This window comes from Excalfactoria chinensis, chromosome 5, assembly GCF_039878825.1.
Source record: "Excalfactoria chinensis isolate bCotChi1 chromosome 5, bCotChi1.hap2, whole genome shotgun sequence".
Lineage (NCBI taxonomy): Eukaryota > Metazoa > Chordata > Aves > Galliformes > Phasianidae > Excalfactoria > Excalfactoria chinensis.
Genome location: NC_092829.1, coordinates 56,906,697 through 56,920,684, shown reverse-complemented (window position 1 = coordinate 56,920,684; position 13,988 = coordinate 56,906,697). Strand labels below are relative to the sequence as shown.

Here is a 13,988-nt window from a genome sequence, read left to right as displayed (position 1 = left end):
CCTGGAAGAAGGTGGCAGTGGTCCCCTACCAGTATAGGGCAGCCCTATGCCCTGTTACCCCCCCCCCCCCCCCCCAATTCCAGGGGCACTCACTCCCACTGCAACTGTCCTCAAGGGCAGGGGGAGTTGCTATCAGTACAGGGCCGGGTCCTGGTACCAGGTAAAAGGTAAAGGTAGGGTCCTGGCCCAGTAAAAGGAGGTTGGAAGAAGAAACCTTATGCCAGAAATCCTGGACAGTTCTCACCACCCACCTTGGGTTTGGGAGGTTTACCCTATTTGCATCCCCAAGGTCTGCCACCCTCAGGAGAGAGAGCTGCTCCCCAAGCCCGGTCTCTTATTTTTGGTGAATAAAGAAATGAAAGGGACAGTACAAGGGGGTAAGCACTGCCCTGGGGTGCCAGAGATGGTAGAGACCTCTGCAGGCCGCTCTTCCCTTCTCAAAGTCATCTGAAAGTCAGGCACAGCTGCTTCAGCAATGCTCTGAGCCCAGGCCTGGGTCCCACTGACTGACAGCCACCAGGCGCTCCGATTCCCCACCCAATGTATGACTGAGAAAGAGCAATAGGAACCGACTCAGAGAGCAGCCAGCATGGGCTGCTGCTGAGGGAAGCTGCAGGGCTTACCCAAACTTCCTCCCACAGCCCCAAGGGGTTTTCAACCGAGCCCAGAAAGAGCAAGGAGAAGCGCAACAGATTGCATTAGACACTGTACCAGTGTGCAATCATGAAACCCCACATATGCAGTTCTCTTCGCTAATTCTCCCCTTCTTCCCTTTCCTGCTGGCAGGAGCAAGCCATCGCGATGACTGTGATGTTCATGAGCCTCCTGGGGCCCGCAGCCTGGGTCCTGGCCCATGTGGAGCACTACAAGAGCAGAGCAGACTGAGGAGCAGAACTGATAGCACAGGACGGATCTTCACCCAGAGAAGAACCCTCTGAGCACCTTCATTAAAACTCATGTTGGTGTGAAACATCTGGCTCTGCTGGTTTTTCTTGGACCGTGTGCTCCGTCGCAGGAGAATGAGTTTGTTCTCTTTTCCTGGTGCCACACAATCTGACAGGTGAGCTAATGAAGGCAGAGCAAAACGTAACAGCCAATGGACTGGGGAAGGAAAGGGCAGGCGTTCAGAACTGAGTCACTCCAAACCAAGAAGAAATTTGGAACAAAAGCAATTAGAGGGAGAAGGGTGGGGTGAAACCAGATATAGGATTCGACTATTTAGGTTTTGCTGTTGCTTTTTTTCCCCAAAGCTTAATTCTTCCTTGTCCAAGATATCTTAAGTACCTGCACAGCAGGGCAGCATCGGCCACATTCTTTTTCCAGTTGCTGGCATTAAACCCAGAGTCAAGACAGCAACCTTGAGAAAGCATCGTAAGGATAAACATTTCTGTACTGGTGACGCAGTGTATTTAATCATCAGAGAGTCCAAATGCCACATAAGGCACCTGAATCGCAGCAGCAATCAAGGTAGCACTGAAACAAAATCTCCCCATGGATGCACAGGCAGCAGCACTTTAAAAAAAAAACAATTTAAACCCTAAAAGAAAAGAAAGGTCCATTTACATTAACACAGCCTTGTTCAGTTTAAAATCACTGCTATAAATCTTGCTATGACACCACTGTTCAGTTCTTGTACCCTGTTAAGTACTGTGCATCCAAATGATTAGCTGGACAGCCCCCTTTCAACCTCAGTTCATATTGTCATCTTCTGTCCTTATAAACACATGTGCAACAGCAGGGTAAAACAACTAAATTATGGGGAGTTTTAAACTAACCCCCCCCCAAAACCCCAATGTCACCGCAGGCCTTCCTCAGGCCTGATACCTCCTTGTGAAAAGGCATCACACAGCTTTCCAGATAGGAAAAAAACACTTGGAAATAAAGAACATACGTAACTCAGGGTCTACATAGGAAGTGAATTACACGCTTACCCTGCTGGTGAGTTGCAGAATAATTCAATCTGTGCTGCTCTGGGAAAAAGCTCGTGCTGTTATTTGGGGTTTGTTTTTTAAACTATAAAACTCTAAAGGAAGCACGTTTGTAAGCAAAGCAGAGACCCAACTGCAAAAGAAGGCACTACAGAACTACAGAAAAGGGAAGGCAGAGAAGTTTATTCCAGCAATACTGCTGCAATTCACTTTAGCACAAAGTGTTCGTAAAAGACAACCACCCCCAGAAGTATATAAAACCAAATCCACTGAATGGTAATCCTGGAAAAAAACCCTTTGATGGAGTAAACACTCCCTCTACTGCAAATGAAGAGGAGGAACTGTGGAGAAAGAGGGCAGTAGAAATGATTTCGGTAAAGCTGCCTTCAGGCTGCTGCAGGGCAGGGAGGGAGAGGGTACCAGGGAAGGACATGCCCTCCTAAGGCCAACACCACTAAGTAATACCACATTACTCAGGCACCTCTCTAGCACATTTGATAGAGGAGCTTCTGCTACCCCCTTAGCAGGCAAATAGCCTCCGCTCCTGTAACATGCAACAAGTATCACATCCTCCCATGGTTCTGTGACAGTAGGACAGATAAACCAGCCACCACGGAGCCTCTGACCTCTTTGTTCAAGAGTAGGATGGGAGCTCCCATGGCCAGTGCCACTAATGTTAGCGCATAGGGAAATCTTGACTCCAAGCACCAAAGGGTTACACAGCAAAAGGCCACTTACTCCTCCGAACACGCGTCGTAAAGCTGTTCTCCCCTCTGCCCACCCACCCCCCTTCAATATAATTCAATACAGAGTCAGTGGTCTGAGTGCTGCTAACATCAGTAGCAGTAGAAATTCCTCTCCCAGGATAGTGCAAGGTCCTCTATGTGAGGATGTCGTGGGCTTGGTGCTCCACCAACATCTCCATGCTTCTCACATCTGTGCACCAGAACTCCAGGCGATCTTTCATCCCTTTGATCTGCAAGACAAACCCACGGTCGTTTGACTGTACCCATCACAACAAACCCATACACAGCAAAATGCTTGAGATCTCCAGCTTCTCAGAACATTTGTTATGAAGGTGAGGCTGAGCTTCTCAAGTTATCTCCTAACAGATTTATAAGCAATTACTGCAAAACAGATACAGATGCATCATACACTCAAGGAAAGAGCTAAAGGCAATGTAAACAGTGAAGGAAAAGCTGATATACTTCTGGGTTCCCTGCACACTTTCGAGAAGCAATAAGGATCAATTCTTAGTGACCTTTAGCAGTTATTCAGCTTCTATGTCAACTAAGGCACAAGACTGCCACAGTAATTCCAGCTGGTCGTTACCTGTTGTAAATCCAACACACGTGGCTGCACCCATGTCATGTGCACCCTCTTATCCACCTCATCAATGCTGCCCTTTACCAAGCCTACTGACAGAGCCTTCATCACCAGCAGTTCCACCTTAAAAAAAGAGAAAATAGGAAAAAAAAAATAAATGAAGAAAAACAAGGGATCGACCCATTTCCCCAGAGATGTACAGAACCTTTAAATGGATCCAGGCTGTGAATTTTCTTCTTTCTTAAAGCAAAAAAATTAAAGGTCAAGTCCTGCAGCATCTACTCATCCTCCTTTAAGTAATTCAGACGGTGGGTGAGATATAGCAAGATATTCAACACAAACTTTTTACCACATACTTGCTGAACAAGCTGGTTACAGCAAACAGAGAGACCACAGGATGAGGGTTTTAGCAGGTTCTTCCTGCAAGTTCAAAGGTGTGATTAACGTCTCAGAGTTGAGCAGGCAGCTGATAATAAGCAGAGTTCCCCATAAGCTGACGCTGAGTCCAATTCTAATTAGTACTCTAACATTAGCAAGGTTGTAAATTAGCAGATGACTCCTAAGCAGTAGGAGAGGTAGAGATGCTGGAATAAGAGCCACCATGAAGACAGATCCCTATAGATTATACTACACAGTTCTTAGCTCAGTGACAACAAGCGTGAAAGTCCCACACTTGAGCCACCAAAACGAGGAGGCAGAGAGCCTGACATATGAAGAAGCCAGGATTTGTTCAGTCTAGATGAAAGAAGGCCTGGGGAAACCTGATCATAGCCTTTCAACATTTAAAAGGCAGCAATGGAGAACGTGGAGGTGCTAATCTCCTGCTGAACTCACCTCGTTCACGGTGACTTTGGCACTCTTAGAGATCTCCTCAAAAGTGAGCTGTCTGTGATTGGCTGGGCGGGTGAAAGTCATCTGAGTTCAAGAAAAGAAATCAAAAAATAAGACTCCACAGTTGTTTTGGTTTTTTTCCTCCCCTCTGCAGCATGCAGCCTTTCATTGCACTGCCCTGCTGAGATTTCAACCTGCAACACCAACTCCTTTCTCATATTTAATCAAAATATTTCAAAGAAAACTCTATTTCTGCCAGCAGAAAGGAATAACATTCCTCACTCCTCCACAAACATCACTGCTCTAAAGCAGATTTCCCCACCAACACCACAATCTCCAAACAAAGCAGGTCAGTCTGTGCCAAACCCCTGACACAAGACAATGCCTATGGGTGGTAAAAGCAGTTCCCAGTAGAACACTAGAAGTGGAAAACACACAAGTAGAGAATGCGCGCGAGTAAATATACAAACACACTATGGTTTAGATAATGCAACTCTGAAACAGATCCAGGACCATGGAGGTTTACACATAAGCACCATTTGTTAACAATATAACCAAAGTCTTAAAAAGACAGAGAAAAATGCTTTCAACATTGAGTTACCTCCCAGGAGAAGGATGTATGTTGGTAAAGACTTAAAGCACATTTTTAAGATCTTCCTTATACCAGAACATATCTAAAAAGCTATTTCAGATACTGCCCTCAGGTAAAAGCTTGCTCCTTACATCCACACCTCCATAATCCTGCCTGAAAAAGAAACCTTCAAATCCTTGAAACCACAGACAAATAGCAGCACAAGGCTTTTCCCCAGCAATGTTTGCTTCTTGGCACCACCTAGAGGTTAAACTTGCTGTCAACCAGCTAGTTACGCTCCCGAGTTTCTTTCTCCAAGTCATACGAATGAATCCGCTTAGCAGAGAATGCAGCACTTGACTTTGATGCTAACCCCATCAAAAAGCAGTCACAGCAGCACCTTTCCATTTCCCACAGTTCCCATATGACAGCTCTCAGCTCAGCAGCTCACCTCCATAAGACATAACAGTTGAATCTTCTGCAGCAGAAGCGCTTCGTTTGCAGCCAGATCTGGCTGTGAGAGGGTAAAACACAGCAAGTCCATTATTACTTATTATTCCCTGCTGGGGGAGCATGCTATACACAGTAGTAAGTCACACAGAGACCCACTGGCAGTGCCTCATAATCCCCTTGTATGAGAGTGAGGCCATTACAGGTCACCCAGTGCTTGACAATGATTCCAAAAAGCAAGTCCTGAGAACTGCAGTTAAACATAACACCCCACAAGGTAGGCAACCTCCTAATAAAAGCCACAGCCTTGCATAAGGCGGACCAGTCAATCTGCAAATTACTGTCATGTCCATACTACAGATGTCAGGTGTCTGCAAGTGCTTGGGAGAGAACAAAGGAGCAAAGAGGCAGATGCTGTCAAAGCGCCCCCTCACCATGATCACAACTAATAAAGATTCTTTAACTTTGCAGTCCCTATATTCTACAACAAAACCAACCAAGGTGAAAGGAACATAACAATTCTGAGATTAAAGTTATACCCAAAAAGTCAGGAAATCTTAAAGATCACAGGATATCCTAGGTAGCCTCTGTAAATACCAAGCCTAGGCCTTAAGCAATGTATCAACTCACCTGCTGACCCCATGCTGACTTCAAAGCCTGAAATGTCTCTACATTACCACTGTTGAAGGCATAAAGAGTATCAATCAGCCACTGCCGATCAGTGCTTCTCAGGGACTCCAGAACAGGGTGCATGAGCTATAGGACATACGCAAAACATTGTTAGAAGGACAATACCAACTCCTTGTACTCAACAGCTGAAAGAAAGTAGAATCCCTTACCAGCTCTCCAAAGTTATAAACACCTTCTCCTAAGAGCCCTGCCAGCCCCAGGGTAAAAGCTCTCTCCTGCTGCTCTGATACTGTGGAAAGAGAAAAAAACAAACATACAAACAACATGAAAATGTCCATTAACATTTGCATGGAGCAGCAGTCTAAGTCCCATTAGCCAGCCTCTCCCTCACTTTGTTCTCTGCCTGTATTAGATTATCCCCAGCCCTTCTTCTTATATTTTCCTGTGCCTGAAATTCAGAAACCTGCAACAAGCAGAGGAGTGTAAAAGAAAAAGAAAACAGAGAAGCTGGTTTTTGAACTCTATATTGAAGATTTCAGGAACTAGAACAAACTATCCCTCTTGGCAGCAGCACTATCCCCTGCTTCCTTCACCTCAATGCATTTAGGAGCAGAATCCTACTCATTCTTAATGTGTTTCCTAACTGCCTCCCCTCCTGCCTGCCCTCTTTCTGTTGAGGTCCTAAGCCAACAATACACTCAAAACAAAGCTGAGAAAACCAGTGCATTTATTTAGAGTGAAATGATAAAACAGAGAAGAAAGTTGAGGCTCTCTCTGCTATGCAGAGTTACCTGGCAGATCTTTAACATCAATGCATCCCAGAAACCGCAGAGCATCCTTATAGTACGAGGCATGGTTCCCAATCGTCTGGTAGTACTTGCTGGAGAGATCATAGAAGCGGCTATGAACTGAAGTCACCCCAGGGAGATTGTTCAGCATCTCCTCAACCTCCTCAATGGTCTCCTAGAAGAGTGAAAAACTTATCTGTTACAGAAAGGTACACTTCATATACACCCACCTATATATACACCCCTACCCTTCCAGTTTACCATTAAGGATTATCATATCTGTTCCACAAGCAACATCCATTCAGTAGTAAGAGCAGGTGAGACCACAGCCAAAGCCACCATCACAGTATTATACTGCATGGAAAACCCTAAACTTTAGAAGATGGTTCTCAGAATCTTCCTGAAACATCACTGGCTGTAAACACTACATCCACATTTTTATGGCCTATGAGACATAAAGTAGAACTGTAGGTCTTCCTGGAGGTCCTAGGAGCTGCATATCTATGATGTTCATCCACAACTGAAGCACAGATACAGGCACACCCGCTACTGAACTGCATCACAGAGGTCCAAACTGAGCACAACTCCAGTTACCACCTCACCTTTGTCACCTGCAGGTCTCCAATGTTCAGCTTCAGTGCCCCAATGGCCGTTTTACACAGAATGACAGCTTCATCACTGCTTTTTACCTGCAGTTACAGAAACCCATACTTGAGTGTTTCCAATTCCAGTCAGGCGGGCTCTTGAAACCTAAACCCGGTTATACTTCATTTGTTAATGAATTGCAGCAATAAAACACAGGCGTTCACTCTAAGGAGTAGGTATTCTCCACCATAGGTCTCAATATATAGATGTATGCAAAACAGCTGAAATTCACATTACCACTCATGTAGGTGAACAGCTAGGAAGGGTGATCTCAAAAATACCTTTTCTCGAGTCTTTTCCAGAAATGTAAGGGCCACAGTGGGATCTGCAACAAAGAAAAAGACCTTAGCAATCCCATTAAGTTAACCCAGGAGTAAATCCCTTACCTGAATTCAAGAACTTTCTCCTACAGCTTACTGTCCAAACTTCTAAAGGTGCTACTACCTGTAGGACAGGCTTTCTGCACATTAGCTGATTTCTCATTTGAGCAATGGTACTGCTGCTCTTACACAGCACTAATTACTTAGCATTGGCGCTTTCCCTCTTTCATACACAAGGAAGACAATAGCTCAGCACTGAAGATTTAGCTGTTACTACTACCTAGTTTCATGGGCATCACTCCTTAAAAACAGTGTAAGCAGAGGGTAAGGTCACTTACCTGTCATCTGCCTGACTACATGAAGAATGATCTCTACCAGGGACAGGGGATTCACCCTAGAATGAAGAACTCGCTGTCAGAGCAGTACTTGTCAGCAATAGGTTATCTAAAAACTTCCAGGCAAATAAACTCACCTGTGTTCAAACTCGCTGATGAAGTTCTCATAAAGCTGTGGGTACAAAGATAGCAACAGTCAGGGAAAAACAGATGTTTTGTTTGATCCATGACATTTACTTTTTCATTGTATTTCCATTCATTCCTCCAAGAAAGTAGGGAGTTTCCAATAAAGGAAAAGAGCTACATCATGCAACATTCAAGATCCAAAAATTGCTTTTTTTTAGGATAATTCTATCTGTTCAGTATCCTCCCACCTGCAAAGGGTGATTCACAAACCTTATGAGCTAGCAGATACCGAAACACAATGCCTCTCTGCAGACCTGCCTAGTGTTGGCTTTCTATTACCAATGTACAAACAGCACAGGCCTGAACTCAAAACTCCCTGTACACATCCCACAACTAAAAACTAGTGGCTCTTCATCAAGAAAGCCATTACCTCAGGGGATACTGAACTTTAAAACAGACACAAAGAGAAGGGAAAGTGGGGAATGAAGGAGGATATGGTAAGCCCCTATCTTCATGAAGACCTTGACAGAGCATGGGTGAACTACCACATACAATGCTCTGTAACTACCTGTATTTCCAACAAGCCTATCCTGTATTTCCAACAATAAACCACCCCGTTACAAAAGGGAAAGAAAAACACACTACATTTCCTGTCTAAAACCTGGAGCGTATGAAATCATAATAGGCTTCTTAGACTGGCGTGCTTAATCTTTGCACACTTACAAAACAGATACCCAAATCTCACACGCTTGCATCTGCTCCACTAACTCCTCCCTTCCTGTTAAGGGGAACATTGCTCATCTTTGTCACAGAAAGGAGAACCAAGGCTCAGAGACAGCCGAGCCCCTCACCTTGATGAGTCCATCTCCTTGAGCAAAGCAAGGGTCCTGCACAAAGTCCAAAACCTGCAGTGTCAGCTGGTGCCAGAGCCTTCAAAACACAGAATCACAGGACAACGAAGGTTAGAAAAGACATCTGAGGTCAAGTCCAACTCCAACCCATCCTCATCACACCCAATGGCCACATCCCACACAGCCCCAGTCCCGCCTGGAGCCCAGCACCCCGGGGAGGACCCCGGGGAGGACCCCGGGGAGGACCCCGGGGAGGACCCCGGGGAGGACCCCGGGGAGGACCCCGGGGAGGACCCCGGGGAGGACCCCGGGGAGGACCCCGGGGAGGACCCCGGGGAGGACCCCGGGGAGGACCCCGGGGAGGACCCCGGGGAGGACCCCGGGGAGGACCCCCAGGCGGAGCCCATCCCCCCTCACCCCGGCTCTCACTTCTTGTTGTAGAGCTCCTCCAGGCGGTGCCACACTGCGGCCTGCCCCGGCCCCGCGCTCTGGCTCTGCTGCAGGAAGCCCGGCACGTCCTTCATGGCGGCGCCGACCGCAGCAGGCAGCAACGCCGAGCACCGGGCCGCCCCCGCCGGAAATGCACACTCACTTCCAGCGTGGCGCGGGGCATGCTGGGTACCGTAAGGCCTAGCTTTGCCCGCCCCCCCCCCCCACACGCCCCTCTCTCGTAACCATGGCGACGGGGCCCTGGAGCGGGGGGTTCGGCGCGGCGCGGCGGGTGATGGCGGGTGAGGGTCTGAAGGGGGGGAGTGGGCCTTGATGGGTGCTCTAGAAAGCCTGAGGGGAAGGAACGAGGCCTGAGGGTACGGGGAGGAACGGGGGTAAGGGAGCAGGCCCCGGGGGGAGCCTGAGGTAGGGAAGTGGGCCCTTAGAGGGAGCTGAGGGGAGAAAGTGGGGCTTGGGGCAGGCCCCTCCTTGTATTTTGCTGCCTCCGTTTCCTCGCCGTTCGCTGACTCTGTGTTTTCTTGCAGCATGGAGGAGCCTGTGGGAGCGTGGTGGGCTGGCTCGGTTCTACCCTCAGTGCAGGACTGGCTGTGGGGCACGCAGGTAGGGCTGGATGGTTTCGTGCAGATCTGGTGTGGAGAGCGGCGCCTCTTCTGTCTGAATAGGCACGCCTGAGGTGGGGAGTTGCAGCTGGGAGCTCAGAAACAAAGGACAGAGAAACGTTAACGTTTGCCAGGTTGTGAAACGAGCTCTGTGGGAATCTGACCTGGCACAGCCTGAACCACGTCCTTGTGGTGTCAGTGTCAGCCACGCTGAGCACGTTAGGACACAGTAATTGCTGTTTGCAGATTGCCAGGATCCAGCAGCTCTTGGCTCTTCACATTCCCACGCCTTCCCTGGACTGCTTTTAATATCCTGCTGCAGCAAGCACTCATTGTCTGAGGAGAAAGTGTTCCTTGAGATGATAATGGGTGTTCTTTGCCCCATCTGTATGCACTGCTGACCTGCAGTTCCTTTGCTTTTCAGCTGCACACAGAGCTCTCCCGAGGCAGAATCCTTGTGGGGGGAAGTAGAGAACTGGTGAAATGTCTGTCCTAATCCAAGCAATGCTGCTCTGGAGTGACCGCAGCACCCTGTTAGAAGTTTCCTGAAACCCAGGGCATAGACTTCTTATAGGGAAATTTGGTGTGTCTTAACATTGATTTGGTATTTTTAAGATCTTCTAAAATCAGTGCAATGCAAAGCATCTTGTTCTGGAGTAGACTAATGCTTGTGCTTTCTCCTAGTTGAGCTCTCTCTCAGCTGAAGTCTCTCTCACCACACAACCTACTGTGCTTTCCCTCTGTTCCAAGCAGGGTACAAGGGACCAAGCCCTTCTCTCTGTCTGCTGCCGCCAGTGCTGTTCTAGGACTGGGCAGCTGGGGAGGTGACAGTGGGAAGCAGAAGCTCACCCTGCAGGATGTGGCGGAGCTCATTCAGAAGAAAGAGTGTCGTCGAGTAGTGGTGATGGCTGGTGCTGGGATCAGCACCCCCAGCGGCATCCCAGACTTTAGGTACTGCCTTCATTGTTTATTCTTGTTTAGTGTTGGGACTACCAGGTTCTTCAGCCTAGGCCAAAAACGTGGCTCTCTGCTCTTTTGTGTCCTGGCTTGGTGGGTCGCTTTCCCCCTGCGTTCTGACTGCCCACCTTCCTTTCCTCTCTGCAGGTCCCCGGGGAGCGGCCTCTATAGCAACCTTGAGCAGTACAACATCCCTTATCCCGAAGCCATCTTTGAACTGGCCTATTTCTTCATCAACCCCAAGCCATTTTTCACTTTGGCCAAGGAGCTCTACCCTGGCAATTATAGACCCAACTACACCCACTATTTCCTGAGGCTCCTGCACGACAAAGGGCTCCTTCTACGTCTCTATACTCAGAATATTGATGGGCTGGAGCGAGGTGAGTTTTCTCCAGCTCTCAGCAGTACGATACCAGAAAAAGTCGAGGATGAGAAGCAGAACAGGAGGACCGGGAAAATGCCAGTTGAAGATGGAGTTTCTGGTTCGGTCGCCTCACGCTGAGCTGATCCTCTCCCACCTGCTGTGTTCCAGTTGCTGGGATCCCTCCCGATAGACTGGTGGAAGCCCACGGCACCTTTGCTACTGCCACATGCACAGTCTGTCGGAGGAAGTTCCCAGGAGAGGACTTCAGGGTGAGTGACTGCAGCTGGGCATTGACGTGAACTAATGTTACTGTGAGGGTCCAACACAGTTGTGACCCTGCTTGTGTAGATATGTGCTGCCTCGTATCAACTAGCATTGGCTGCTTTTACTTCAGGGGGACGTTATGGCAGACAAGGTCCCTCACTGTCGTGTCTGCACTGGAATTGTCAAGCCTGACATTGTGTTCTTTGGCGAGGAGCTTCCGCGGCGCTTCTTCCTGCACTTGACAGACTTCCCCATGGCAGACCTGCTTTTTGTCATCGGAACGTCCCTGGAGGTCTGGGACTAGGGGGATGTCCCTGTTCACAAGGCAAAAAGGGACTGAGGGACTCTGGAGGGGAGAGAGGGGTTACAGAAGGCAAGAAACTGGGTTATCAAGGTGAAACCGGAGGCGGCAGGAAATAGGGTGAATGCACTCAGAGGCTGTATGAAAACTTTGTGTGCTCCTGGTGAAGGTGGGCACCTGGAGCAGGAGAAGCAGTTTGTGCAGCAACCTGAGCAAAACATCCACAACCAGTTCAAAGCTGGGGTAGCTTAGCCCATGGTGGGAGAACTTGTTAAGCACGAACCCAGCAGTTTGAAGTCCCTGAAGTTTAGCGCTCAATGAATTGATCCCTGCAGTGAGGTGACCACCTTTCTCTCTGCTTCACCGGGTTGCCTTCCTTTAGGTGGAGCCCTTTGCCAGCCTGGCAGGAGCTGTTCGCAACTCCATTCCCCGGGTCCTCATCAACAGAGATCTTGTAGGACCATTTGCCTGGCAGCAACGCTACAATGACGTAGCCCAGCTGGGGGATGTGGTCACTGGGGTCGAGAAGCTGGTAGAACTGCTGGACTGGAACAAAGAGATGCAAACACTAATTCAGAAAGAAAAAGAAAAGGTGGGAAGGAGCTCAGTGCCCCAACTTCCTTTCTTGGCCTCCATTCCTGGTGCTTGAGTTATCTTGGGAGGGAGATGTTGGTGTTTGCTGGGATTAGAGTCTTGCACCACAGGCATTGCCACGCTCACAGTCAGCATTCAGAGAAAAGAACCAGGGAAAAGTGCAGGAGGATTATAAAAGCAAACAGCAGTGGAATTTCACAGTGAGGGCAGGCACAGTGCCACACAGCAGACTGCTGTATTGCTAAATGGGGGCAGAAGGGGAGGACAGAGCTGCCAGCCACAGAGGAAACAGGAAAAACATGGAAAATGCTGAACTCAGGGTTGAGTGTGGGTGCCTTAAGGCATGGCACTGCAGCGCTTACATGGCTTTCAGCTGCTTATTTATTTATTCCCAAACAAAACAACACGCAGGTATAGATTGAAGGGCAGTATCCTAGAGCTGGAGTCACAGACCAAAAAAGAAAGAAGTCATCTTAATTCAGTCCTATCATGTAAGGCGGTGGAGGACTTGGTTTTTATAGTGCTTTGCCCTGCCTGTGGGCCTGAGATGCTGTTAATGCCACCTGCTGCATTAACACAAGTAACTGCTCAACAGAACAGGGAGCCAAGCATCACCTTAGCGGAGTTTTCCTCTTTCAGTACATTCACTGAATTGCTTTGGTTTCACTTAATGCTTGTGCTGCTCTAAGCCACAGATGGATGGACAAAGCCAGTGCAATTGTTGTTGAAGCATGAAAAACCCTTCTTGCTCTGGGATTTTGGTGCTAGCAGCATCACTGACTGAGCTGGTGGGGGGTGGGAGGTTTGAAACACCCAAGCAAACACGGTTGTCTTTATTTTTAGCTGGATGCAAAAGACAAATAGGACAGCTGGCTCCCTGCTGCTGGAATGTTCACCCTGAAGAAGAGATGTTGCCATGCCCAGCATGAGCAGAGAGAGAGACAGTGGCAGGGAGCTATGGAAGAGTCCATCCAGCTCTGCAGCAGCACATCTACACGGGACTGGCACTTGGGGAAAAAGAGAATGCTCGTGGCTCAACCCAGCCAGCCTGGAAGCAGCAAGACCCTGTCACCCAGGAAGGAAGGGAAGCCAAAAGGAGCACAGCCCCACTGCCAAGGTGCAGTTTCCACACTTAGCAAAGGCTTTTCTACCTGAGACTTCAACACAGTTGCTGTAGCCACCCACTGAAGGTCATTCCTCCTCACCTTATCTCATTTCAGCATCCATCAGCAGAATTTTGCATGGCTCTGGCTTTGTCAAAGCACCATTTGACGATGTCCAGCCATGAGTTTCAGCAGCATGTCAGATGAGACATGCACAGCTCCTCCACACATACACCTTCCTTAATCATGAACTGCCAGCTGCTGCAGACTGGTAACGTTGAATCTTTGGATGAAACCTGATCAGGAGATGATTGCTGTTAATATGCCTGGCCTGTTCCTGTTCAGAAAGGCCAGCTCAACTGCTGGAAGTTTCCAGTGTAGGGGTGATTATTAATAATAAAGGGTTGTCATTATTTTCCTGATGCCAGCGGAAAGTTTTTTCTGTAAGTTTCACAACAGTCCCTTGTGTGTGTGGGGACAGCATGTACTCAAACAATACATAGCTGTCTTACTAACACAATGCTGGACACTTCTACAAAGCAGCTTTCCAAGTCA

At 48.2% G+C, this 13,988-nt stretch overlaps 2 protein-coding genes across 7 annotated transcripts; one reads left to right on the top strand and one right to left on the bottom strand.

Annotated features, from left to right (window-relative positions):
• Window positions 1-1,389: 1,389 nt before the first annotated feature.
• On the bottom strand, window positions 1,390-9,408 carry PSMD13 (proteasome 26S subunit, non-ATPase 13). Its single transcript, XM_072339284.1, has 13 exons — window positions 9,231-9,408; window positions 8,802-8,880; window positions 7,962-7,996; window positions 7,828-7,883; window positions 7,451-7,494; window positions 7,127-7,213; window positions 6,528-6,699; window positions 5,946-6,025; window positions 5,737-5,862; window positions 5,108-5,170; window positions 4,089-4,169; window positions 3,261-3,377; window positions 1,390-2,904 (listed from the first exon to the last, which is right to left on the bottom strand). The coding sequence occupies exons 1-13, from the start codon at window positions 9,323-9,325 to the stop codon at window positions 2,809-2,811; spliced, it is 1,131 nt and encodes a 376-aa protein (XP_072195385.1). The 5' UTR covers window positions 9,326-9,408; the 3' UTR covers window positions 1,390-2,808.
• SIRT3 (sirtuin 3) lies at window positions 9,381-13,855 on the top strand. Of its 6 annotated transcripts, none has more exons than XM_072339289.1 (8): window positions 9,382-9,532; window positions 9,776-9,851; window positions 10,604-10,801; window positions 10,955-11,187; window positions 11,340-11,440; window positions 11,566-11,727; window positions 12,119-12,328; window positions 13,174-13,855. In XM_072339289.1, exons 1-8 carry the CDS (start codon window positions 9,478-9,480, stop codon window positions 13,192-13,194), a joined length of 1,056 nt encoding a protein of 351 aa, XP_072195390.1. In that variant the 5' UTR covers window positions 9,382-9,477; the 3' UTR covers window positions 13,195-13,855. The 6 variants fall into 6 exon arrangements, with proteins under 6 accessions (XP_072195387.1, XP_072195390.1, XP_072195389.1 ...); XM_072339288.1 differs by having other exon boundaries at window positions 10,601-10,801; XM_072339286.1 differs by lacking the exon at window positions 13,174-13,855 and having other exon boundaries at window positions 9,381-9,532; window positions 10,601-10,801; window positions 12,119-12,524.
• Window positions 13,856-13,988: the final 133 nt, after the last annotated feature.